The sequence below is a fragment of the Equus przewalskii genome, chromosome 5, assembly GCF_037783145.1.
Source record: "Equus przewalskii isolate Varuska chromosome 5, EquPr2, whole genome shotgun sequence".
Lineage (NCBI taxonomy): Eukaryota > Metazoa > Chordata > Mammalia > Perissodactyla > Equidae > Equus > Equus przewalskii.
In genome coordinates this window covers 5,392,311-5,417,451 of record NC_091835.1, presented here as the reverse complement: position 1 = coordinate 5,417,451, position 25,141 = coordinate 5,392,311, and the positions used below count along the sequence as shown (strand labels likewise).

The 25,141-nt window shown below is 40.0% G+C and overlaps 1 protein-coding gene across 16 annotated transcripts in view; it reads left to right on the top strand.

The window, feature by feature from the left end:
• Positions 1–24,612, top strand: part of FN1 (fibronectin 1) — a 65,586-nt gene extending 40,974 nt beyond the window's left edge. For 2 of the 16 annotated variants that reach the window (XM_070618222.1, XM_008538260.2), the window contains 20 exons: positions 1,412–1,501; positions 2,798–3,067; positions 4,003–4,119; positions 4,801–4,965; positions 5,501–5,656; positions 6,328–6,441; positions 7,265–7,534; positions 8,703–8,890; positions 9,767–9,854; positions 10,928–11,104; positions 11,909–11,998; positions 12,232–12,411; positions 13,584–13,673; positions 14,964–15,070; positions 16,083–16,221; positions 18,436–18,600; positions 20,132–20,257; positions 20,772–20,878; positions 23,414–23,524; positions 23,852–24,612. In XM_070618222.1, the coding sequence (XP_070474323.1) occupies positions 1,412–1,501; positions 2,798–3,067; positions 4,003–4,119; positions 4,801–4,965; positions 5,501–5,656; positions 6,328–6,441; positions 7,265–7,534; positions 8,703–8,890; positions 9,767–9,854; positions 10,928–11,104; positions 11,909–11,998; positions 12,232–12,411; positions 13,584–13,673; positions 14,964–15,070; positions 16,083–16,221; positions 18,436–18,600; positions 20,132–20,257; positions 20,772–20,878; positions 23,414–23,524; positions 23,852–23,923 (2,822 nt within the window). In that variant the 3' untranslated portion in view covers positions 23,924–24,612. Of the gene's footprint in view, positions 1–1,411; positions 1,502–2,797; positions 3,068–4,002; positions 4,120–4,800; positions 4,966–5,500; positions 5,657–6,327; positions 6,442–7,264; positions 7,535–8,702; positions 8,891–9,766; positions 9,855–10,927; positions 11,105–11,908; positions 11,999–12,231; positions 12,412–13,583; positions 13,674–14,603; positions 15,071–16,082; positions 16,222–18,435; positions 18,601–20,131; positions 20,258–20,771; positions 20,879–23,413; positions 23,525–23,851 lie in introns of all 16 variants that reach the window. The other 14 variants (XM_008538259.2, XM_008538257.2, XM_008538266.2 and 11 more) reach the window with 7 other exon arrangements.
• Positions 24,613–25,141: the final 529 nt, after the last annotated feature.

Here is a 25,141-nt window from a genome sequence, read left to right as displayed (position 1 = left end):
TTTCATTATAAGAGTCAACTAGATACATAAGAACAGTAAAAGTTTCTACATAAGGGAAAAAGAGTTCACATTTGGGTACGTTACCAAATGACGTTCTGAAAGCATCCTCTGTTTTCAAAGATATTAGAGAATGAAAGGTAGCTCAGTATGACCACCGTCTTGGTTTCTCATTTCGTGGCTGAGAGGGAGAACATTGTTATGTTTGCATATCGCCTATTGTTTCTGTTCTGGAGCATTCTGGAACCAGTAGTGACAGCATTACCCGAACACAAGCCCCTGCTTCAGGACCACTGTCTGTCCCACCTTAGCCACAGACCTGTCTTGTGTTCATTATGTGTTCTAAGGTCTTATTCTAGATCCTACTCAAATCTCAAGGAAACCATTTTCCCTCAGAGAAGCCGTTATTATCCTATTTTACAGATGAAGCAGTGTAAGCACTGAGGTCCCCAGTGGTTGAGTAAATTGCCCCTGGCCAAGCAGGAAGGAGGAAATTGGACTCCAAGCATTGGCCCTCTAGTCTTTTCCAAACCTTGCAGGGGCCTCTGGAGAAAGGCTGAAGGGGAGATGGTGTGGAGGGCAATGGGGTCTAGTGAGTCGGAGTTCAATGTTTAGAAGCCTTACTTTGTAGCTTTTTTGGTAGTTCAAAATGAGAACAGAGGATACCCAGGGATGGATGTTTAATTTTTTCTAAGTATTCTGCTCTCACCTTAATATGGCACAACTCATCACTTTCCTATGGAGTATGATTCTTTTCCAGTAAAGGTTCATTGTCAAGACCACTGGTCTTGGCCTGAGTCAACTCCTGTATGATCTTGGGCAAGTACACCAATGAAGATAATTTCTCCATGCCTTGATGTTTTCATTTGTAAAATGGGGATAATTGTAAACTAAACTTGAGATAAAGGATATGTTCATTATCTTGAATGTGGTGATGGTTTCACAAGTGTACACAGATGTCAAAACCTGTCAAACTGCACCCTTCAAATATTTCCAGTTTATTGTCTGGCAATAAAGCTGCTTTAAAAAGCAGGAAACTACCTCCGAGGGTGGTTGTGAAGAATGAATGATAATCCACAATGCCACAGACGTCGTTATCGCATGCCCTCGACAGACGTGCTGTTGGGTGAAGGATGGAGCTATTAGTGTGCTGCAGCAACTCCACCATATTGCAGATCTGGCAGAGTCACACTCACAGAAGTAGATTTGAGGGCAGGGCTTAGGTGACACAGGGCAGGGTGACTTTCCTTATCACCTAATTATAGCCATCTCCAGGTAGCGACATTCCATTAGCTATAAATAGGCTATAGGACTGGATTCTTGAATATTTTATCAGTTGAAACAGTCCCAAGGCTATCTTGATTTTTCAGGCTTTCAAGCACAATTTAAAAGTGAGTCCCACTTGCCTTTTCAGATCTCCTGCCTGGGACAGAATACTTAGTCAGTGTCTCCAGCGTTTACGAACAACACGAGAGCACACCTCTTAGAGGAAGACAGAAGACAGGTGAGTCATGTTGGCAATATGTTTATCCAGTAGCTTTCACCTACCAATTTTAAACAGCAAAATGGAAGGCTACTTCTAAAAAATATCTCCATTTTTGTGGTGGTGGTTGTAGCCTTGTCGTTACTTTCTGATCACTGGTCTTAAAAATTAAAAGACACCTTATTCACCCTGACGTTCAGTCACTACTGTTATACTCTGCTTCCAGAGAGGACCGAAAACAGTCCAGAAACTTTGTTGTCTATCCTCTTAAAAAATGCGCCAAGAATAATAATCTCATAATCTCTATTATTGAGAGATGGTGAACATTCCTTCTCATTGGTGGCTTTGTCTAAGGGCTGACCCAACCCCGTCATTGTCATCTAAGTATTTTCTCCCTTTACTAAGCCTACAAGTTTATTTCCTTTTTTCTACTTGATGAAATATTCATTTACTATGAAAAGGAAGCTGAATTGAATCCCGTAACATTATGTCCCTTCTTAAATATGAGTACTTCTGTTGATTTTTCCCTTTAAAAAAGGGTAACGTAGTATATCTCGTAATTTTATTTATTATAGTTCACTTGCTTGCAAAAAGGAGCTCTGATATTTCAATTTGGTTTGAGTATATATTTGATTAGAATAAGTAAATGGTAGAACTAAAACAAAAATTTGCTGCAAGTGCCAGAGAAGTTAAATGATTTGAATTTGAGATAAATTCTAAATTCTTGTTAATACGCTAAGTTCTTGATTGATGAGAAATTACTTCATTGTAGTTTGTCCAACATGACGTCTTATTTTAGATTGAGAGAGCCTTATGTTTGGCATCATTAACACCCTGTTGACGTATCAATTCCCTCTGGAGTGTAGAAAGCTTCTTAGAGATCCAAACACTTAACCTCAGTGTGGGCAGATCTTGCCTTACTTTGAGAGATACACTTACAGGATGGGAACATAGAATACTTGAACACTGAAGTGTTTGAAAATATCAATTCCCAGAATATCTTAAACACCTATTTTCAGTAGTGATGCAGAAACCTACTGTAATGACACATAAGAATTACTTGGATTACGCAAAAGAAGAAAAAAGAATGCTTGAGTTGGCCATTCTGAACTGAGTCAATTTATGATTTTGAAATTTATATGTGGCTTAGAATCAGAACATCATAACCCGAGGTTTATGGCAACTCACTGTGTGAATGTGAAAGGACAGAAACATTGGATGTATGTTAGTTTCTCCTACATTCTTTCTCACTTCCTAAGCTGGTGGTGTCTTTTTTTTTTTTCCTCTCTCCCTTCCTCCTCTTGGTGGGAAAAACAGGTCTTGATTCCCCAACTGGCATTGACTTTTCTGATATCACTGCCAACTCTTTCACGGTCCATTGGATTGCTCCTCGAGCCACCATCACTGGCTACAGGATTCGCCATCATCCTGAGCACACTGGTGGAAGACCACGAGAGGATCGAGTGCCTCCCTCTCGGAATTCTATCACCCTCACCAACCTCAATCCAGGCACAGAATATGTGGTCAGCATCGTTGCTCTTAATGGCAGAGAGGAAAGTCCTCCCTTGGTTGGCCAACAATCGACAGGTAACTTGTTTTCTGGTCTGCAAAGAAACCCGGAGGACTTCCCTAGGCAGGGAAATAGCTTTGTGTTGTCTAAGTTATATAATCCCTTAAAAAGATAGATCATGGTTATGAGACATGGATAGGGAAGTGAGAGAGTATGTGGAGAAAATCTCCTTCTTAGCATATATTAAAGAAGATAATTGCTTTATCCTAAGAAATTTCTCACTTGATTTAGGTATTTATGAATTTCTTTGTTGTTGTTGTTGAGGAAGATTCACCCTGAGCTAACATCCGTGTCAGCTTTCCTCCATTTTGTATGTGTGTCTCTGCCATAGCATGGCTGATGGAGTAGTGTAGGTCCACACCGGGGATCTGAACCCAAAAGCCCGGGCCACCAAAGTGGAGCGTGCCAAACTTAACCACTACACCATGGGGCCGGCCCTATGCATTTCTAATAACTAAATTTTGTTCAAAATATAGAAAACACTGTTTCCAAATTCCTTTAAGAACATAATTATTTTGATGTAATAATGTTGTTGTTCTTAGAAGATAGATGCTGAAGCTCTTAGGGGAGCAGTATCGTCTTAGTCTCAAATGGATAAACAAAAAGACAGAGAGAGACAAGAAAAGTGGCAGATGGTACCAATTAGCAAATGCCTACGGAAAGGAGATATGGGTGTCCATTATATTATTTTTGTAACTTTTCTGTTGTTTAAAAATTTTTCAAAATACAAAATTGAGGAGAAAAAAACCCTTCAATAAATTTGAACTAATCATTTTATCATAATTAGAATTGTCTCCTTAACCTCTTACCTTGAATGGTTCATAATTTTTAATTTTGCCAGTTTTGTATAGTATTTACATTATGATTTGCAATTACCTGGAAAATGAACAAAGAAAGAATCTGGGCATTGTTTGAAAGTTACGGATATGAAAACTTTGCCATGTTTTTCTAGTTTCTGACGTTCCAAGGGACCTGGAAGTTATTGCCACAACCCCCACCAGCATCTTGATCAGCTGGGACGCTCCTGCCGTCACAGTGAGATATTACAGGATCACCTATGGAGAAACAGGTGCGTTAGCACAATGCTATTTCACATTCTGATCAAGTCACAGTCTGTTGTGGGGAACCAGAAAGCCCAACTGTGGACTCGTAATTAAAGAAACTTTGGCAAGTCCATTCAGTGGATCCTCATCTTTTCCAAGAATACATGGAAAATATGTACGATATAATTGGTGGCAAAATCAAGATAAAAAGTTGTTTGTATAATACGAGAGGAGGGATGGTAGAGCTGAGCAAGAAAGGATTGTAAATTCACAAATAGATTCTCAGCGGTGAAATGATAAGTGATTTGTATTTCTCTTCTTTTTACTTTCCTGTTTTGTCAAAATTTTATTTAACATGAATATATTTCATTACAATTTTGAAAAAAGAACACGATATGTGCAGTCCTGGGTTGAGGACTTTCCTTCTTCCCTTTTCGAATGTTAGTATACAACTCAGTGACATTTTAAAGCTCGAATGTTAAAATAGCATTAACTACAATTTTGTCCCAATTTTTACACACTCATCAAGGTTTACCACGTGCATAAATAAATAAACCTTTGTTTTCAGCCCCATTTAATAGCACCCTTTTAAAGGGAATAAACGAAGGTGTGACTTACAAGCTGCTCTCAAAGTGTTAATTCAGTTACTCAGCAATCCCCAGTGTCTCTTGGCCTCTCACACTTTGAACTAACCTCTTTTCCAACAGGAGGAAATAGCCCTGTCCAGGAGTTCACTGTGCCTGGCAGCAAGTCTACAGCTACCATCAGTGGCCTTAAACCTGGAGTAGACTACACCATCACCGTTTATGCTGTCACTGGCCGCGGGGACAGCCCAGCCAGCAGCAAGCCAATTTCCATTGATTACCGAACAGGTACCAACTCCTCTGGGGTGACATAGACATATTTACTCAGATAGTTAGTTGGTACAACGTTCTCCCAAGGTATTTTCCTCATTGTGGGACTGATTTCTTTTATTAATAAGATGAAGCATCACCTACAGCTAACCAAGTTTTGAGCCAGATATACAAGGAAACACCCTCGAGGGCTGAGATTTTTGTCTGTTTTGTTATTCAGTATATTCCATGTGCCTACAATAGAGACAGGAATAGAGGGTGTTCAATAAATATTTATTAATGAATGAATGAATGAGCTAAGATAAAAAACCAAACACCTACTTGGAATGTAGTTTCTTTGTGAATGAAGCGCCATCTTGAAAATAGATAATGGTGTCTAGGTGGGTGTCACACCTTCCAAAAGATATCTCTGTGTTTCTGCAAAAGAAACACCTAGGAGTTGTTAATGATAGCAAGAGATCATTCTGTATGTACCAGAACTGGAGAAAGGACTTGTCTAGTCTTGTCCCAACGGACTGGAGCCTCACTGGTTTCTCCTTGTTTTTATTTGTAGAAATTGACAAACCATCCCAGATGCAAGTGACTGATGTTCAGGACAACAGCATTAGTGTCAGGTGGCTGCCTTCAAGTTCCCCTGTTACTGGCTACAGAGTGACCACTACTCCCAAAAATGGCCCAGGACAATCAAAAACTAAAACTGCAGGTCCAGGTAAGAATAGCCAGCATCTCACATACATCGGGATAAACAGAATAGGACCACACAAGATGCTTTTTAAATAAATGGCCATGTGGCTCTGAGTACTATACGTTTTCACAGCACGTGTCAAAGATTCCCCATTTGTGAATTCAGGGCTCAAGATTGTTACCAACTCCCTCCACAATAGAATTTTCAGGATAAGTGCATTTCTGTTTTTACATGCATTCTGTTTGAAATGGTCTGGTCATTTCAAATTATTAGATGCATCTTTGTGGTTTTGTTATTGTGCACATCAAGAGGGGACAAATGGCCTAACTGAGATCCTTTTAGCTCTTGTTTTTGTTTTTATATAAAATACTTGTGAAATTAGGATCCTAAGGCAATATTTTAAAGTCAAGTTAATTTTCATTTTTCCAAGAGCAGCGTCATTCATTATTGGGGACATCATATTACATTTGAGGTTTACCCTTTAATGTGACTTTGCTCCAACGTGGTACTTGGTATTAGCAATGAATATATTTGTCCAAGAGGAAGTCCATGTCTGACGCCTCCAGATCTTCATGACAAGTCTACAAATGAAAATTCCAGGCCACCACACATTTACTACCAAACTTGGAAAGTCACTTGGATGACCTTCTAGTGGATGACAAAGATGCTGCCTTTGCTTTTCACTCCCTTTGCAGATCAAACAGAAATGACCATCGAAGGCTTACAACCCACAGTGGAGTATGTGGTTAGTGTCTATGCTCAGAATCAAAACGGAGAGAGTCAGCCTCTGGTTCAGACAGCAGTAACCAGTACGTAACCAGTGTTTGTTTTCCAGTTTCAAAGTCAAATTTTGTTCTTAAGTGTCCGAATGCCCTCTGCATGTCTTTGGCAATTATACGTAGGGAAAGCTAACTTATTCGTTAGTTTGCGTCTTGAGCTGAGCCCTTGACATTTTTCCTTCTCAGTGCCAAGCAGTGAACATCTAGGGAAAGAAGTTGTGGAACTACCATAGTTAGTGCTGTGCTTTCAATTTCTTTTGCTCAAATGGCCTCAGCAAAATCTTATTTGCTTATAGCAAATCTACAAAATATTTTGCTAGGACCTTCTTTTCTAAGACTGGATGGTAAAGTTGATTGATGTGTGCCTCATGAAGCCATTATGTCTAGAGCATTTGGAGGACTGTAGCTGGACCAGTGTTTAATGTACATACGTAACAGAACGGGGAAAAGAAAGAGCTAAAGACAGATTATAACTATCTGAATCTAATATTGAAAATCAACTTTACCACTTCCAAGGTATAGAAAATCCAGGTCTATGAGACTAACAACACATTGCAAAAACAATTCTTGGTAGAATATCTTAAAATTAATAGAAATACATCTGCGTTGTGGGGACATTTTGCTAAGATGTCTTCTCATCTCACGTATGTTTTAATAAGTGATGGGACATTAAATATTTTCTAAACCAAGACAATTTAAGCAAGCGTCAAGTAATTCTCCATTTAATAGTGGGTTAATTGGAATTTAATTCATCAGAGAAAATGGGATCTGCAGAACTGCTTTGCATGTTATAAAAATGCTTATTTCACAACTTGCTTTTCACATAACCTCTTACCATTAATTTGCCTAACAGACATTGATCGCCCTAGAGGACTGGCATTCACAGATGTGGATGTCGATTCCATCAAAATTGCTTGGGAAAGCCCACAGGGGCAAGTTTCCAGGTACAGGGTGACCTACTCGAGCCCTGAGGATGGAATCCATGAGCTATTCCCTGCACCTGATGGTGAAGAAGACACTGCAGAGCTGCAAGGCCTCAGGCCGGGTTCTGAGTACACAGTCAGTGTGGTTGCCTTGCACGATGATATGGAGAGCCAGCCCCTGATTGGAACCCAGTCCACAGGTATATCGTTAACTGCACCACTGGGTGCTCATGTGGGCAGCAGCTTTATGCCCTACTGAATGAATTATACTTTATCGGGCTCCTGATTCCCGTGTAAGGGGGTTCAAAAAAGCAGCCTTTCTATTAGGAAAAACCATCCTCAAAGAAGAATAGTAATAAACAATAAAGTTCCGGTGATATTTAGATAAAGTCTAATAAAAGGAAATTTTGGAGTTGCTTGGCTTATAAACGAGGCCGTAAAGCAAGACATTTGAAGATAATGCGAAAATTGTGGATTATTTCCTAAACTGTGACTCCCTCTGGTTACGTTCACTGCATATAAAGGAGAGAAGTGTGGCATCCTATAGCTTACTTTAAAAGAGGAACCCAAATTGGGCCATTTCATAGCAGCATGATTCTGAGAAGACGTGGTTAAGACCTTCCTTCTCTGGTTAGATACTGTGTGTTGGGTGTGTAATTTTCTTACAGGATTAAGAATCAGACACATGAGACAGTTGATAGGGCAAATGCTTTCCACGATACTTTATCTTCTTGTGCTTTGTTTCTGAAGCAGAGTGGAATGTTAAAGATGTGTCCTCATGACAGCATAAACCCTGGAGGTGACAATCTGTGTTATTGCTCCTTGCTTCTCTTTTCTGCTTCTGTTGTGAGCCAATTTTCTTCTTATGCTGCACCACAGAAAATACCTAAAATTTAGCAGTGATATCTGCCTTGGGGGTCCAAATAAAGAGAATAAAAACATAATTCTATCTTTAGGGGGATGGAATACTCTGTGAAATGGTTTTCCACATAAAGATAATTTATATAGGAAAAAGGCTATTGCTCATCTTTCCATACAAATGGAAAATCAATTCTAATGGCCAATAAGCCAATTTGACTTTTTTCGTTTTTTAAAGGAAAGCAATAATAACTTCTGAAACCTCAAGTCTTAGAGTTCTGGCATGTGCCCAAGTATTTCCAATGATTGTGAGCATTGGTGGATATAAAACACATTTTTTCAGCAAACATGTTCTTCATTTTTGCCTCCCTTCCTGTACTGAATCTTTGCTTGACCAGGGAACCCACCTAACCAAACAAGCACAATCTGTTCTACTTGTTGGAATTCACTTTCTTTTCCCTTTGCCCCATTTCCTATAAGATAACCTCTAACCAATGACCATTCCAACAGCCATTCCTGCACCAACTGAACTCAAGTTCACTCAGGTTACACCAACAAGCCTGACCGCCCAGTGGACAGCACCCAATGTTCAGCTCACTGGGTACCGCGTGCGGGTGACCCCCAAGGAAAAGACTGGACCAATGAAAGAAATTAACCTTGCTCCCGATAGCACATCTGTGGTCGTATCAGGACTCATGGTAAGATGTGCCCTTCCTCATTGGAATAAAGAAGTAGGTCATCTCTTACACAGTTCAAGGTGGTGGACATATAATAAATCAAATTGTATTCGGTGCTTCTGCCATCAAATAATTTTATTGTAGTTTTGTATCAAGGAGAATTCCTTTATGTTGACCTAAGCTCTTCCAGATGACTATCTGGGACAGAATGTTATAAATAGCTTTGGATGTTGGACAGCTCTTTAAAGGTATTCTGTTTATTTTAAAAGCTTGTGTGTGTACATGTGGGTGGGGGGGCAATTTATATATCCATAGGCTGAATGCATAAATCCACTTAAGTTATGCATTTTCTGAGCTCTGTTACCTTGGCAAGGAATATTCTCCTGTTTATACCAACCCAGATTGACCTTATCTTCATTAAACCATTTTTAATTCTTCTAGACATGTATCTAGAAAACTAGCCAGGAGCCTAGGAAATTGATACCCTTCTTAACATAAGGCCACTTTCAGGAGAAACTACAGAAAGAGGGTTTAGAGAGAGAATAGAGCATTCTCTTTGCCTCTCTATGATCAGAAAAATTCATCATTTGCACCTGTCAGATCGTAAAGGAGAAAAACAGGCTAATACCCATTTTGCTCATTTTGTATCAGCTTAGTGTAAATATGCAAGTTATGGTTTACTTGTGCTTAACCCCTAAGTGCATTTTGAAATTCATATAATTTAAATAGGTTGATCATCTGCAGTGTAGGAATGAAATTAATCTAGGAATTTACAGTGCTGAGGGTTTTGCTAGTTTCTTTTTCTTTGATAACTGCTGTGTTTTTCTAATGCTGTAGTGAAGACCCCTGGGCTGCAGAAGATCACATTGCTAAAGCTTACCGTGCCCTTGTTTCTAGGTGGCCACCAAGTATGAAGTGAGTGTCTATGCTCTTAAGGACACTTTGACAAGCAGACCGGCTCAGGGAATTGTCACGACCCTGGAGAGTGAGTAATCAAACTTTTTAGTGTCAACATTCTGTATAAACAAAAATTAAGCACTGGTAAATGATTTTCTAGCTCACTAAGCTAACAATAGAATGATTCCCAATTTGACACTTGCTCTCCCATCGTTTTGACTTAACTCCTGTGACCTTCTGTGCCCCCCAGAAGGGGGTCCACTGGCACGTAAATGGGATCACTTCATAATGTTACGATGCTGGTGTTATAAACAAGGACTAACTCCTAGTTTACGCTTTACTTGTTAAAGAATTTGTTTTCATAGAGTTAAGTTTGGGGAGGACACGCCGGCTCCTGCTGGATCTTAACAGTGCAATAAATATAGGACAAAATGGGCCTAGATTCTAGTTTTCTGATCAATAACTCACTGTAGGCTCTTTCGGAAGTCACATAAAGTGTCAAACTTTCTTCATATATAAAGTAGAGATGGTGCTATACCTGTTGAGAGAAAAAATATGAAGCCCTATAAAAATAACAAAGTACTACTAATACATGTATATATTATTGCTGGCTGCCCATATTGTAACTCCTACACGCATATTTTACATTATAATAAATTAATAATTTTAACGCTTATTGAGATATTTGTAGATACTATAAAGTTAGCCTTGGGAACCACTGGTAGTATTTGTAAAGCTTTTCAGTTCTTAAAAAAAAAAAAAGTATGTGAGGTTAGTAATTTCGTATTTCCAAATTACTGTCAACTTTTCTTTCTGGATGCCACAGAAGAAAATCTACACATTATTAGTCATGCGTAGAAATGGATGCATTTGGGACATAATAAAGAAACTTTTTTTTGAGCAAGATTAGACCTGAGCTGATATCTGTGTCCATCTTCCTCTATTTTATATGTGGGGCCCCTGCCACAGTGTGGCTTGGTAAGTGGTGCCTAGGTCTGTGCCTGGGATCCAAACCAGCGAACCCCAGGCCATGGAAGCAGAGTGCATGAATGTTAATTAACCACTGCGCCACCAGGCTGGCCCCAAGAAACATTTTAAAATACCAAAACCTTACCCATATGAGCCAGCCAGGCACTAATCTCTAGCTATGATCCCATGTAGATGTCAGCCCTCCAAGAAGGGCCCGCGTGACAGATGCTACTGAGACTACCATCACCATTAGCTGGAGAACCAAGACTGAGACCATCACTGGCTTCCAGGTTGATGCCGTCCCAGCAAATGGCCAGCCTCCAATCCAGAGAACCATCAAGCCAGATGTCAGAAGCTACACCATCACAGGTCAGGGAACTCGCTGTACTGACCACATTTCTTAACTGCTATTCACAACATAAATGAGCTCATTAGTTATTCTGCCAACTACACTGATTAAACTTATTTTCAATGTTTTATGATAATCCTATATTTTTTAAAAACTTACTCTAATACCTTGATCAGAAATAGATTTGTCCTCTGAACGCCTGACTTTGTCTAATGTGTTTGCCAGAGAAATGGCATAAATTCCATTCATAAAATTTGATCTTTCATCAATGGACCCTTTCTTGTAAAAAAAAAAACATTGTAACACAATGCTTAAAACCAAAAGAAACTAAATAGTGGTATATAGTTCTTGACATTAACATAGATTATAAAGCATAATTAAATTTTAAAAAGCAAACACTGCTTCATAAAGATCAAAGTTAAAATCTAAGAATGTTCAATATTTGGTCAATTTAGGTCTTTTTGAGATTTAAAATTCTGATTCCACTTACCAAACTGCGACCGTCTGACTACAGTAAAGAGACAACACACTCAATAGGAGCTCGCCCCTCATTCTCCAAGAAGGTCACTTCTAACATAGCATTTTTGTATTTTAAAATTTATTTTAGCCAGTGTCTCTGTATGCATCGGTGTTTTTCTTTTGAGATATGTTTCTCTTTAACAGTTAACACCCATACCATGCTCTAATTTATTGTTCAAATGTGAACTGCTTCTGTGGTCTATATGAATATGGGATGGTGGAGGACCCATGAAAATTGTAGATGAGTTTGAAAATTTTCTTAGTGAATCAAGACCAGATACAAATCATCTCTTCACAAATCTCAGGTTTGCAACCCGGCACTGACTACAAGATCTACTTGTACACCCTGAATGACAATGCCCGGAGCTCCCCTGTGATCATCGACGCCTCTACTGGTAACTACACTTTCTACTGAAGAAATGCCACTCACCTATATGTGATCAGTCATGTGAACTTAAGAAACAAATATGAGGCTGATGTTTTTGGTTTATAAATCACAGTGAATCATTTTTACAGTTTATAGAATCTCAGATTCTCTGAAGTCTTTTTATAAGGGTTGGGGAAAGAGCATGGGAATAATTTTCTTGGTCATTCATTTTCTTAGAGACTTAATTTCATTTTCCTTTAGCCATTGATGCACCATCCAACCTGCATTTCCTGGCCACCACGCCCAACTCCTTGCTGATATCATGGCAGCCACCCCGTGCCAGGATTACTGGTTACATCATCAAGTATGAGAAGCCTGGGTCCCCTCCCAGAGAAGTGGTCCCTCGGCCCCACCCTGGTGTCACAGAGGCTACTATTACTGGTATTGCTGCTTCCATTCTGCCATTTTCCTCCATCTCTAGGACACACAAAGTGCTTAGCAGACTCCAGCTGTGTCTGTGATGCTATACCATGAGAACAAGAAGCCCCATTTCTGATAACTTCAAAAAGCATCCTCTATGTAGGAGCTATAGAGCTCTATACATCTGAAAAGGCATGAATTCATGAAAATGCAACAATTTCAATGCTGTCATAATGGCATAACTAGAAACATTGTACTTACTGTCCATTTGCCAGATACCTGTCAGTCTAATCTTAGAAAAAGACATTTTTCAAAACATACTGGCTAATTGTGATCCTGTCCTCTCACTCAGCTCCCGAAAGATCTGATGATCTTGCAGGACTTGCCAGAGTGCCCCTGCCATTGCCCCCATTATCCAGTTTCACAGAATAGGTCTAGAGGCAAAGCGATTCCCAGCCACCCATATTGGACACAATGCCTGGAATGAGGAATAAAAGTTGTCCATTTCGGTGGGAAAGATCATAGGCCTCTGGTATTATTTTCGTCCAAAAGTTTACATTTTTAAACTGTGGCTAGGGTATCCTCTTGGACTTAAAAATCCTATAGAACACACAGGTGCTAGAAGGAGACACTGCTCTTTTAGAAACTTTGGAGACAGGGAGATAGAATCAGATATGGAAGGAGGTGCACTGCACGGGAATTGAGTTGTGCACAGACACCACACAGGGATGGGTCACTTTTTTCTGTAGAGCGTTTACCTTTAGTCTCATTTTTCCTCTATCCTGCCACCGAGGGCTGTCTGGTTATTAGGCCCAAGTGGATTCACATATACAGTCTGCAATGTTCTCTCCCAAATGTATATTCCACTGGCAGTGTACAAGGCGGATAGATTTTCTGGAATATAAAAGGACAAATAATACCACATGTTAAAAGAATACCCAGGAGAAGTTAGTATGAAAGTGCTTACTCAGGCGTCAGATTTGATAGGAAGATAATTAATTTGCTAAGTGGCCATCGTATGCAGAGTATTTGGGTGTTAATGGAAGAAAAGTCAAGTTGATTTTACTGGTCAAGAGGCCAGTGGCCAGCTAGAGAGAAGATGCTTGCTCCCCAGTAGCATCTCCTGGTGAGATGAATTGCCAGTTGACCAGCTGAGCCCACAGACATGATGTGGTGATCTGTCCTTCCGTTAGGTCTGGAACCAGGAACCGAGTACACTATTCAAGTCATTGCCATCAAGAACAACCAGAAGAGCGAGCCTCTGATCGGGAGGAGAAAGACAGGTAAAGAGCGCCTTCTGGGTACCATGGGGATAGTCAAGACAAAACTAATTACAAATGATCAATTTTGCAGTGAAACTGTTCTCCAGGTTTTGATGCATTTCTCATGGAACTTTTTTTTCTTACAATATAGTATATATGTTGTGTTCTTTGATAGGGAACAACCTAACATAATCTGCAGAGTTCAGTTTTATTTTTTTCTTAGCCAGTCAATAAAAAGCCTGTCATTCATCTACAAAAAATTCAAACTAGATGTTTTAAAATGTAAAAACCAAATTGCTATCGTTGCTATCCTTTTATACCTTTTGTTAAAGTTAAAAATGCTAAAAGAAAAAAATACGGGAGAAAAATCTCTCCCATTTGTCTTTATTATTTGGTTTCTGAAACTTGGAGCTAAATAATGTCTTACTTTTTCATCCAATTTCAGTTGAACTTGAAGAAAATGCTATATTTATGCTAATAGGAGAATTTTTAAAATAGACATGTATGTATTTTTATCTATTTTTACCGTGAAAATCCGTTGAGTCGAACCTCTGGAATTCTCATACTTCAGATGCTGCTATAATTAGTGTGGATTCTAGTCCTTATAACTATTCTCAGATGAAAAGAAGAGAGAAAAGGCTGCACATTTCAGTTCCATTAAGCTTCATTTGAGCAAAGGCAGCTTTTGTGGGGCTCAGCGACTCAAAGCTTTGTATGTATGATTTATTCATACTAACACTTTTGTCGTTCTAAACTATAAAGAAACCTTTGAGAAAAATCATAAAGATTTTTCTGGAAAAAGTGTTTGTGATCTACGAATTGCCGATTTTCCAGGGGCTTTGATCAGAGTGATAAGCAGTCATTGTTGCCTGAATTGATGATGACTCCTGCTGCCACTTCTGCAAGCTTAACGCGCTCTGCTCTTTTTTGGCTCTAACCTCTCTTGGCTAGATGAGCTTCCCCAACTGGTAACCCTTCCACACCCCAATCTTCACGGACCAGAGATCTTGGATGTTCCCTCCACAGTTCAAAAGACCCCTTTCATCACCAACCCTGGGTATGACAATGGAAACGGTATTCAGCTTCCTGGCACTTCTGGTCAGCAGCCCAGTGTTGGGCAACAAATGATCTTTGAGGAGCATGGTTTTAGGCGAACCACACCGCCCACAACGGCCACCCCCGTAAGGCATAGGCCAAGACCATATCCGCCGAATGTAAATGAGGAGATCCAAATTGGTCATGTCCCCAGGGGAGACGTAGACCAGCACCTCTACCCTCACGTTCTGGGACTCAATCCAAATACCTCTACAGGACAAGAGGCTCTCTCTCAGACAACCATCTCTTGGACCCCATTCCAGGAAAGCTCTGAGTATATCATTTCATGTCATCCAGTTGGCATTGATGAAGAACCCTTACAGGTAATTAATTTTTCTCTTTATTTCTGGGCAGCCTAGAAAGGAGTAATCTAGGTAACTGAAGTGACCAGAGGTCTGATGTCAAGTGGCTGCACTTCAAGGACCTCTTAAATATGGTGGCACTCTTAAGCCCTGACTTTTTCTTTTTTAAATCTCAATATGGCTCTACTTTGGGGACGTACCAAAGAGTGTCAGTAGCTTTTGTTTAATAGAATAAAATAATTTCCATTGTTCTCACACTTGTGAGGCTCCTTAGTAATATAGACAAAGAAATAATCCTAGGAAAAAGAGAGACATATTCTACCTGAATTTACATTTGTGTGAGAAGGGCTAAAATGCCATCCTTGTAGTTCGTCCTTGAAGAATTCTATAATCTACAATATGTCTGAGGAGAACGAACTTAGGTGAAGTTGTGGGTATCAGCTGTTATAAGTGATTGATTGTCTCACTAAAACTTCTCTTCTTTAATTTGCCTTGCTGGTATCAATTCTTATTGTGTTCTTATTTTTAGAAAGTGGCAGAATTTAAGAAAAAACACTACACTGTGAAGATGTATGAGCTTAGAAACATGAGTTTGAGGATTTGCCAGGGTATTTTAAGGACCCCATGTTGGGGTCAGACACCACCTTGCCTGGGATGAATATATCTCCCACATGGCACGGTGCCCACCTTGTATGTGAAGGGGCCATGGCCAGGGTTTCCAGTGGGCTGGTACAGACCCGCAAATAGAGCAGGATGAGGAGGAAGCTGTCTCTAGGATTACTGAGGGCTCCTGGTACCTCTGAAGCACCTAAGATAGATTTTTGGCAGGAAAATCTGGCAGGTAGAAATGATGGCCCCTCACCCAACTTACACTTCTCTCCTTGGCTGATTGGGACCTTTATACCCTCCCTCTTTTTATGTTTCCCTTTGCTTTGTTTAGACAGTGAGGGCTATTGATAAGAGAATAGGGAAAGTCACATCATTCCTCACTATAATGCTTTCTCCCTCACTTTGGATGTGCCAATAATTGCAGTTCCGAGTTCCTGGAACCTCTGCTAGTGCCACCCTGACGGGTCTTACCAGAGGGGCCACCTACAACATCATAGTGGAGGCACTGAAAGACCAGAAGAGGCACAAGGTTCGGGAGGAGGTCGTTACTGTGGGCAACTCTGGTATGTGAAGGCCTGTGTTATTCAGGCACAGGCTCCCCTCTGGACCACGTCAGAGATGCTTTCTCGACTGACTGTTCTGTGGTTGCTGTTGTCTTTTAACTTTGGGAAATAATTCCATGAAGTAAATGAACACCTTTAAATTTAATTATTTTCCCCTCATAGTATCCTAGTATCTTTGTAAAATGCATCCGTAAGTAGAGGCTCAAACAGTGATATGATGATAGACCTGGATGGGACTTCAAATACTGTTTAGTCCAACACTCTGGTCCCTGCTAGTGAGTATCTGAGCTGATACAGGGCACAAGTCTCCTGATCTCTTTCCCAGACCTTCTTCATCTCACCATGTTGCTCTCCTCGAGTGGTTTTTAAGTACTGAAACCGATTACCTATACGGGAAACCCCCATCTGCAGACATTAGGGACAGCTGGGTTTTGTTCCTGATGCAAAATGCTGCCAACATAGCCCATTTCTGTCCAAAGTGCTCCCTTATTCCAATGCTATTTCAATTTGGTTTTTTTCTGATTATATAGATCCTAAGCCACAATAGTGGTTAAATGGTCATTGACTCTTCTTTGTAGCACCTGAAAAGTCCTTTTAAACCAGTAGTGTATCACCTGGCTTGTCAACCTGCGGCAGCTGAAGATTCACAAAGAACACGAGATAGAGAATAATCAAAACCATGAATCTTGACCCTTCCCTTTGGAAGGGAGATTGCACACCAGCAGAGTGCTAAATTCTGTCTCTGCCAAGTGACAGGCTGTATTCCTAGGGCCAGCTACTCAATCTCAGCCTCCTTCCTCATTCAATAGGTGACTGTGCTATTTTACACGTATAAACGCCTGTGAATTAAGCAGCTGAGTATTTGGGGGGATCCTTTTGTTCGCTGTGTTGTACATGCACAATAATGCATCCCTTTTGCCTTGTGTCGTTCTACTCGTAGAATGTGATGTGACAGGAATTTTCAAGAGCGCAAAGGTCTTTGTGCTTCTCCACATAATTTTTTAAAACGGATTCCATCCCCACAACTTTAGTCAGGTAGAATTTTAACTCCTAGCTATTTTTAGGAAGGTTATTGAAACCCCCTGGTAGCAATTTAAGTTTCTTCCATTTTTCTTTCTGACTCCTTATTCTCAGCAGCAATATTCTGCATTCTAGCCAGGTTTTCCTGGCTTTGAGACATTTCAGACTTCCTTGTTTCTCCAAAACTCTATTTTCTTCCAGAGTGATGCCTTTTAAAATATTAGGCACTTAAAATATCTATTGCTTTTGAGCTTTTGAGTTTTGCACTGTAAAAAGAAATAGACACCCTGGAATTCAAAGTCACAGAAGTTAATTTAATTTTTGGAGAATAACTTGAAGCATGCTTTGTTGGCATAGATTATTTTAAAATAAGCTTTCCCAAAACATGAAGACCAAGATCTCAGGCAACATGAAGAGACTCCATTCCTTATTCCTAAGTCATCCATATCCCATTGCTTCCTCTTATTTGGAAGAGTTGATTTTATTGATAAGGTAGAGCACTCCTATCATTATGACAATAATGTACAAAATCTAAGATTTTTCACTATTATACCAAAAAACACAATAGTGGAAGTGAATATGTCATTATATTGGTATATAAAAATGCTAAAACTTTTGCATTAAAAGCAAAAGATGCCCCCCAAAAATTATTCTTTATTTGGTGAGCACTTTCTAAGTGTTGGCAATGGAGCACTGCTTTGAATTCATGATCCCATGTAATTTTCACAAGATCCCAAGCAGGTAGAGATATTTTTATTATTATCCCTGTATTACAGATGAGGAAGGTAAGGCAGAGAAATGTTAAATAACCAACTGATGGTCACCTGGGTCCTGATGGAGAGACATTTCCAGGTTTTGCATCCCACTGAAGTTCTTAACTAGCTTAAATTGCCTCAAGATCTGTTCCATGTTCCCTAAACTAGATTTATCAGAAATGATGATTTTTTAGAATTGATGACAAGAATGAAAGATAGGCGCCTTTTAAAATGCTTCTGGCAAGTGTCCACTGGCGACATCTAAGCATTGTTTATTAGAGCACCTGATGCATTGATAGAACACATGAATGCTTCTTGATGCGACTGGGATTTTGGTTGTAGATTAAGTCACTGTATACAATAATTCAGTTTTCTTCTTATGATCCAAAACCACCAATAAGATGTCTGTTTTTGCTTTCTCCTCCTTTTCTTCATGTAGTTGACCAAGGCCTAGGCCAACCTACGGCTGACTCGTGCTTCGACCCCTACACCGTCTCCCATTACGCCATCGGAGAGGAGTGGGAGCGACTGTCTGAATCTGGCTTTAAACTCTCCTGCCAGTGCTTAGGGTTTGGCAGTGGCCATTTCAGATGCGATTCGTCTAGTGAGTAGCTTGCTCTGTCCATCTCTTCCGGTTCCACGCATTCGCACCACGTGCCCAGGGAGCATGTTTGGCAGACACGGGCTCTTCCAAACATGGAGCTAACGAGGGGAGGCTGCTTCACTCGAAGTAACATTTTGCATCATAGAAAAATGATGGGAAATTTTACTTGTTGAATATTGCTTCATTTCAAGGGTTGTCTGTCAATGCGACAATTAATTAAAAATAAATTTGTGGTGGTAATAATGATTTTAAATAATTTTTTAGTTAAAATGATCCTAGGAATTACTTATTATGTGCTTTGAGGTTTAGTACTAGAATTTATACATTTTTCATGTGTGCTTTGATTTTAGGGGATGTGATTATTATTGACAATTGGTTCATTTTTATAGGTGTTAACCAACCTACCTTACAAACAGGCCTCCGTGTAGACATATCCAGAAATTATATTTGGGGAAATACAACATATAGATTTTTTATGAAGATTTTAAAAGTATTTTATTTAACTTGTATACATGAAATGGTTTAATTCAGACTGAAATACAATAATGACTAATTTTTTCACTGTAGACTATTATGCTTGGTATCTGAAAATGGAAAGACAGAGCGATGGAAGTGTCATGCTGTTTAGGAGTTGGAAGTTTTAATATTTGGTGTCAATTAGATCGTTTTTAATTTCTGAAACTGAACTATTTTTGTTTGTATATTTATTACCTGGATAAGTACTTAGGTGCAATTGTGGGATTAGAGCTATAAGTTGATTTATGTGATTCTTTGGCTCAACTTACATAGTCTTTGCTCAGATGTCATAATTGTTGAGTAATTTTTTTGAAGTTGAAGGAATGACTGACATGTTGATAAAATGGAAGTAGTGTATTATTATACAAACTCCTTAAGTTTGTTTTGTTTTAATATAAACCTTGGAGATTAAAAAGTCATCTTCTATGTATAGTAGTTAAAGATATATACTTGTGACTTTTAGATAATCCTCAGAACCAGTCTTATTTGTAGGAGAATAACCACTGGCTTATCATTTTGATTGTTTTTGTTTTGTTTCGGTACACAGGTTTATTCTCTTTCTCTTCCCTTTTACAAGAAACAGGCTGTGGCATGTAGAAACCAGCTGATCTTTGTTTTTTCATTAATTGCACTACTTTGTACCCAGGATCTCTGCAAATCCGAAAAAGTGACTTTTCATCTATGATCTGTTCCTAAAAGACAACTTATCTCCTACTTTAATATCTCACAATTTTGAACCCTAATAATGAGAATTCCAATGAAGGTCATTAACTATGCTTGTGACATGATTATGGTGGAATAAAAGGGATCTTAAGATATCCTAGAAAATGTTAAATTTAGGTAAACTTAATATTTTTAAATCCAACCAAAAAAGTGGTTTGTCATAGGGATCATGACCTGTAACTTTCCTTCCAGATACCTGGCTTTTAAAACCCTGTGCCATGTCCCAGTGCACGCACTGTCTTGTGAGTCAGAACACACAATAACTTTGCCTCTGGTTTTCCCCACGTCCCAGAGTGGTGCCATGACAATGGTGTGAACTACAAGATTGGAGAGAAGTGGGATCGTCAGGGAGAAAATGGCCAGATGATGAGCTGCACGTGTCTTGGAAATGGAAAAGGAGAATTCAAGTGTGACCCTCGTACGTTGCCACAGATCATTTTTAGTGTCTATGAAGCACTCCCACTTTCATTACCGAGCTGTAACTCTCATTCACAGAAATGGTTGGAGACTTTAGGGCTCTTTGAGGAGTGAACAGTGGGTTTGTTAATCTTTTGATTTGGGAAAGCAGAGACAAGCTTCAAAAATGAGCCATGATTTAATGTTATTACAGGGCGCTTTCACACTTCTCCAACCTGAGGATTTTGACCATAATCTGCAGCAAAATGTTATAAGAAAGCTTCACAGGTCTTTAGATTCAACTTTTAAAATAGGATCTTTATCTTCCCATTGAACCTTTTCCAGTTTATTAAATCTAGCTTTTGGAAATGCTGCCCTGAGATCTATACCTCTCATAGGGATGTTTCCCATAAATGCAGTGTTTTGGCTGTGATGGTGCAAATTTAGGGGAGAAACACGACCTACCCCTATCTAGGGGTCAAGTCTGTATTATTATTCTCAGTCTTATGTGAACTTCTGACTGTGTCTCCATGTAGATGAAGCAACATGTTATGATGACGGGAAGACGTACCACGTAGGAGAACAGTGGCAGAAGGAGTATCTTGGTGCTATTTGCTCCTGCACATGCTTTGGAGGCCAGCGGGTAAGACCAGACGTGCCAGGCTCCCTGCAGTTTAAATAAGATAAAGGGGAGGCTCCTGCACTGGTGGTTAAGAGTTCACCGTCTTGAGTGTGTGCTCTACACACAAGTGCAACAGGGCCCCTGATGAAATGTTGCAACACCTCATTTCCTGTTGGCACATAGCTGGCAATGTAAGGCTCCTGAATACCCTTTCTCCCTGTCTCTGGCAGCCTCAGCCAGTCCCACATCTACTAGTTTCAAGCTGTCTCTTCTTCGGCTACTAAAGCTGGGTAGCAGGGGCCTCCAGCTCCAGTCTATGCACAAGTGCCCCTGTGGTATTGATGTTAAATATTATGAATGACACCTCAAATCTAAGAAAATACCACTTCTTTGTACCCTCTCTAAATCCTAAAATAGATTCTTGCTATAGGTCCAGCACTGTGCTAAGGAATACGGGACAAACAGAAGGAATGAGAAATCATCCTAGCTCTTAAGGATATAGTCAGAGACACTAGATTAGCATACGTTGAAAGTCAAGCTAATTAAGGTTCTGAGTGAGTTTGATAAATAACACAGTTTCTCGGTAAGCTGGAATCAGCAAGAAAGTTTCATGGAAAAGAGAAGTGTAAACTGGCTGGGGTTTAGGATGGTTAAAATTTGGTTGAGGGAAGGGAGGAAGCAGTGTGACCAGAGTAAGCGCACTGTCCTGGGATGGGAAGGAGCTGGCCCATGTGGGCTCCAGGGAGCCAGTCCTTGCCTGGTGTCTTGTGGTAAGAAATTAGATGCGAAGATGTGGGGGGCCACTTATGGAGGGCCTTGCAAGTCCATTATTTAAGCCAGTACTTCTCAACCATTTCTAATCTGCTTCCTACTTTAATATAGTAGAAAATGCCGTGCCTTTCTCTAACATTTGAAATTCAAAATAAAATGACTCTTGTAACTCAAATAAAAGCAACGGAATATAATATTCCTTTGTTTTCAATGAAAACATACCCTCCTCAACAGCTCTCAAGTTCTCCTACATGAAGAGGGTGCTCCCTGCTCCAGGTTAGGAGTCACTGGTTGATGCCTTTGGCATTAGCTAATTGCAGGTGTCCAAGAACAAAAGGAACGTGATGGAAAATGGTCTTCAGGAAGATTAGTCTGGCAGCAGGAAGGGGTCTTCAGGGGTCTGACTCTGCCCCTACCCAAGGACCTGGGGCAGCCCATGGAAACTACTCTGATCTCATTCCACCCCCAGTGGGTGGGTGTGGAGGGAGGTGCTCCCTATTCTGATAGAGAGCAGCTTTGGTCTCTCTCTCTGTCTCATTAACACTTACAGAGACTTGGTCATAGAACTCAGTCATCTCTGCTGATGTGCTTGGTATAGACTGTGTGATGGAAAATGAATTTGTTGGGAAGTAGGTCTGGGTCTCCCTTCAGCATCTCCTCCTTATCATTTATGTACATGAAACCTTTCATGTGTGACGCCTATTCTGTTCTAAAGCAAATGAAACACTTAAGAAAGGAGTGGGAACTGTTACATTTTTATATGAAAGCAAGATTCACTGATTCTCTAAGTAGGTATTTACCCGCATTGTATTAGGTATTATGGAGAATAGGCTTTTAAATGGAGAAGCATGTCTGAAATATTTAACTGACAATATAAGAAAGAAAGTGATTGTGCTCTTTAGGGTTCTTTTGGTTATAAGAGAAAAGCCCAACTCAAGTTAATTTAGGCAAAAGAAAGCTCACATAACTGAAAAGTCCTAGGATCTACCAGCTTCAGGGCTGGTCCAGCAGTGGCATCTGGAGTCTCTCACTCTCTCATATGCTTTGTTCCCTTGCATTGGCTTCATTCTCCAGAAGGCTCCCCTGTTGATGGGAGGAAGATGACCTCCATCACCTCCAGGTTTATCTCCTATCAGCATAGGAGCAACAGTAAAAGAGAACCCATTTCCTCACCCTTCTAGCAAAAATCTCAGGGAGGAGCCTCACCGGTCAGCTTCCCACTCTCATTCCATCTCTAGCCAGAGGAAAGGCTACCAGGCCACTAGCTGTGGAAGTTTAGGAAGAGAGTGGCAATGACTGCAGTAGAAAGAGTGTGGCCAGGAGTCACCCAGCTGGGTGGCACTCGGTTCACTGTGTGACTTTCCTGCTCCCTCTGAGCAAGTCATTCTTTGGGTCTCATTTTCCTTACCTGTAAAATGAGGGTGTTTGTCCATGTCCACGTCTCCTAAAAGCTCTAGAATTGTAGGAAAACCTCTGCTATCATCCAGTGTGGAAATCTTATTAAGGAAGTAGGGACTGGAATGATCCTTAGCAGATGGGTGGGGTTTGAATAGGAAGAGAAGACATTTCAGGAGAAAGAAAAAGCTTAGAGGCACCCATAAGATACGAGCAATCAGCCAAAATGTATTCTACGGGTTATAAAGGCATGAAATCATTATCAAAGCCACCTTAGGATGAACTGACTATATTTTGCCAATGGCTAAGAGCTGACATTCTTCTTTAACAAATGTGATGCTCCCGTGTTATCATAAATCCCATTTGACTTCATCCCCTCTGCTGTCTCAGGGCTGGCGCTGTGACAACTGCCGCAGACCTGGGGCTGAACCCGGTCACGAAGGCTCCACTGGGCACTCCTACAACCAGTATTCACAGAGATACCAGCAGAGAACCAACACCGTAAGTGCATTGGCACCACGAGTGCTTCTCCCCTAAATGCAATGAGGGCACAGCAGGGAGTCTCTTTCTGTAGGTACCTTTCTTCTGAATGAACCAAATGCTTTTTTAATCTTTTAAATGACTTATCAGTAGAATACTGTATCCTGTGACATAATTTAGGTTCTAATGTATTAAACTCTTAAACATCTCCTATTGCCCAGTATATTGCTAGGTTCTTAAGCTAGAAATAGTCTCCTATCTGTAAGTAATTGTCATAGATAACCCCCCATTTTTTTGCTGTACACTTTATAGTATTTGCCGCTAATTTTTCTTCTTCTATTTTAACAGAATGTCAACTGCCCAATTGAGTGCTTCATGCCTTTAGATGTACAGGCTGACAGAGATGATTCCCGAGAATAATATCTCCAACCCAGAGAAACCAGCGTGGACCTCTGCCAGAGTCCATCCAAACTGGAGTGACAACAGCAGACCCCATCTTAGAGTGTTTGTTTCTTTCTTAGGCCCTTTGCTCTGGAGTAACTTCTCCAGCTTCAGCTCACCTCACAGCTTCTCCGAGCATCACCCTGGGAGTGTTTTGAGACTTTTCTCATAAACGGGGGCAGTACATTGCCTCTTCTGCTCCAAAGTACTCACTACCGCTCAGTATTTTAAGTGAAATGATTCTAACTCGTGATTTGGTTTGAGATCAATAGGGAAGCACACGCACCAACCAAGATGCAAAATGTATTGAAATGATATTACCAAAATTTTAAGTAGGAAAGTTACCCAAACACTTCTGCTTCCACTTAACTGTCTGGCCCGCGATATTGTAGGCATGTCCTTGGTTACTGTGATATTTAAAATATCCACAGTGCTCACTTTTTCCAAATGATTCTAGTAATTGCCTAGGAATATCTTCCTCTTACCTATTATTTATCAATTTTCCCAGTATTTTTATATGGAAAAAAATTGTATTGAAGACACTTAGTATGCAGTTGATAAGAGGAATTTGGTATAATTATGGTTGGTGATTATTTTTTATACTGTACATGCCAAAGCTTTACTACTGTGGAAAGACAACTGTTTAATAAAAGATTTACATTCCACAACTTGAATGTCTTGGCTTCTTTTTTATATAAAGAAATTTAGGGGAAAATAATCCTTCTGAATGTTCTTTCTCTCTTCAATACAGCAAACATTTGGAAATCGATGGTGTGTACAGCTCTGTGATTCTAGGTGATTTCAGTACGAGAATTTCTAAGTCTGTCACTACAAAAACACAGATTCATTCTTGTCGTTTCATCTCTTCAGTAACGGAGATAGTTTTATATTTTCCGCTTTACCAGATTTAAGTCGACTAAGATATTTATTTAACTTCCTAGCTAGCTCTTCAGAAGTATAATTGAAACAACCTTTAGTTGATCTTTTCTAATCATTATAACTCTTCCTCCCTCCCACCTCCTTTTCTTCCTTCATTGAATAAACATTTATTCAGAGAGATTATCTGCTAGGAAAACACAAGGATGACTGAGATGTTAAAGCTACTTGAATGGTACAGCACAGAGGAGTTTTGTATTAAGGCAACTGCGTGGTATAATAACCTCAATCCAATTTGTCTTAATTCGTGTCGGCTGATGC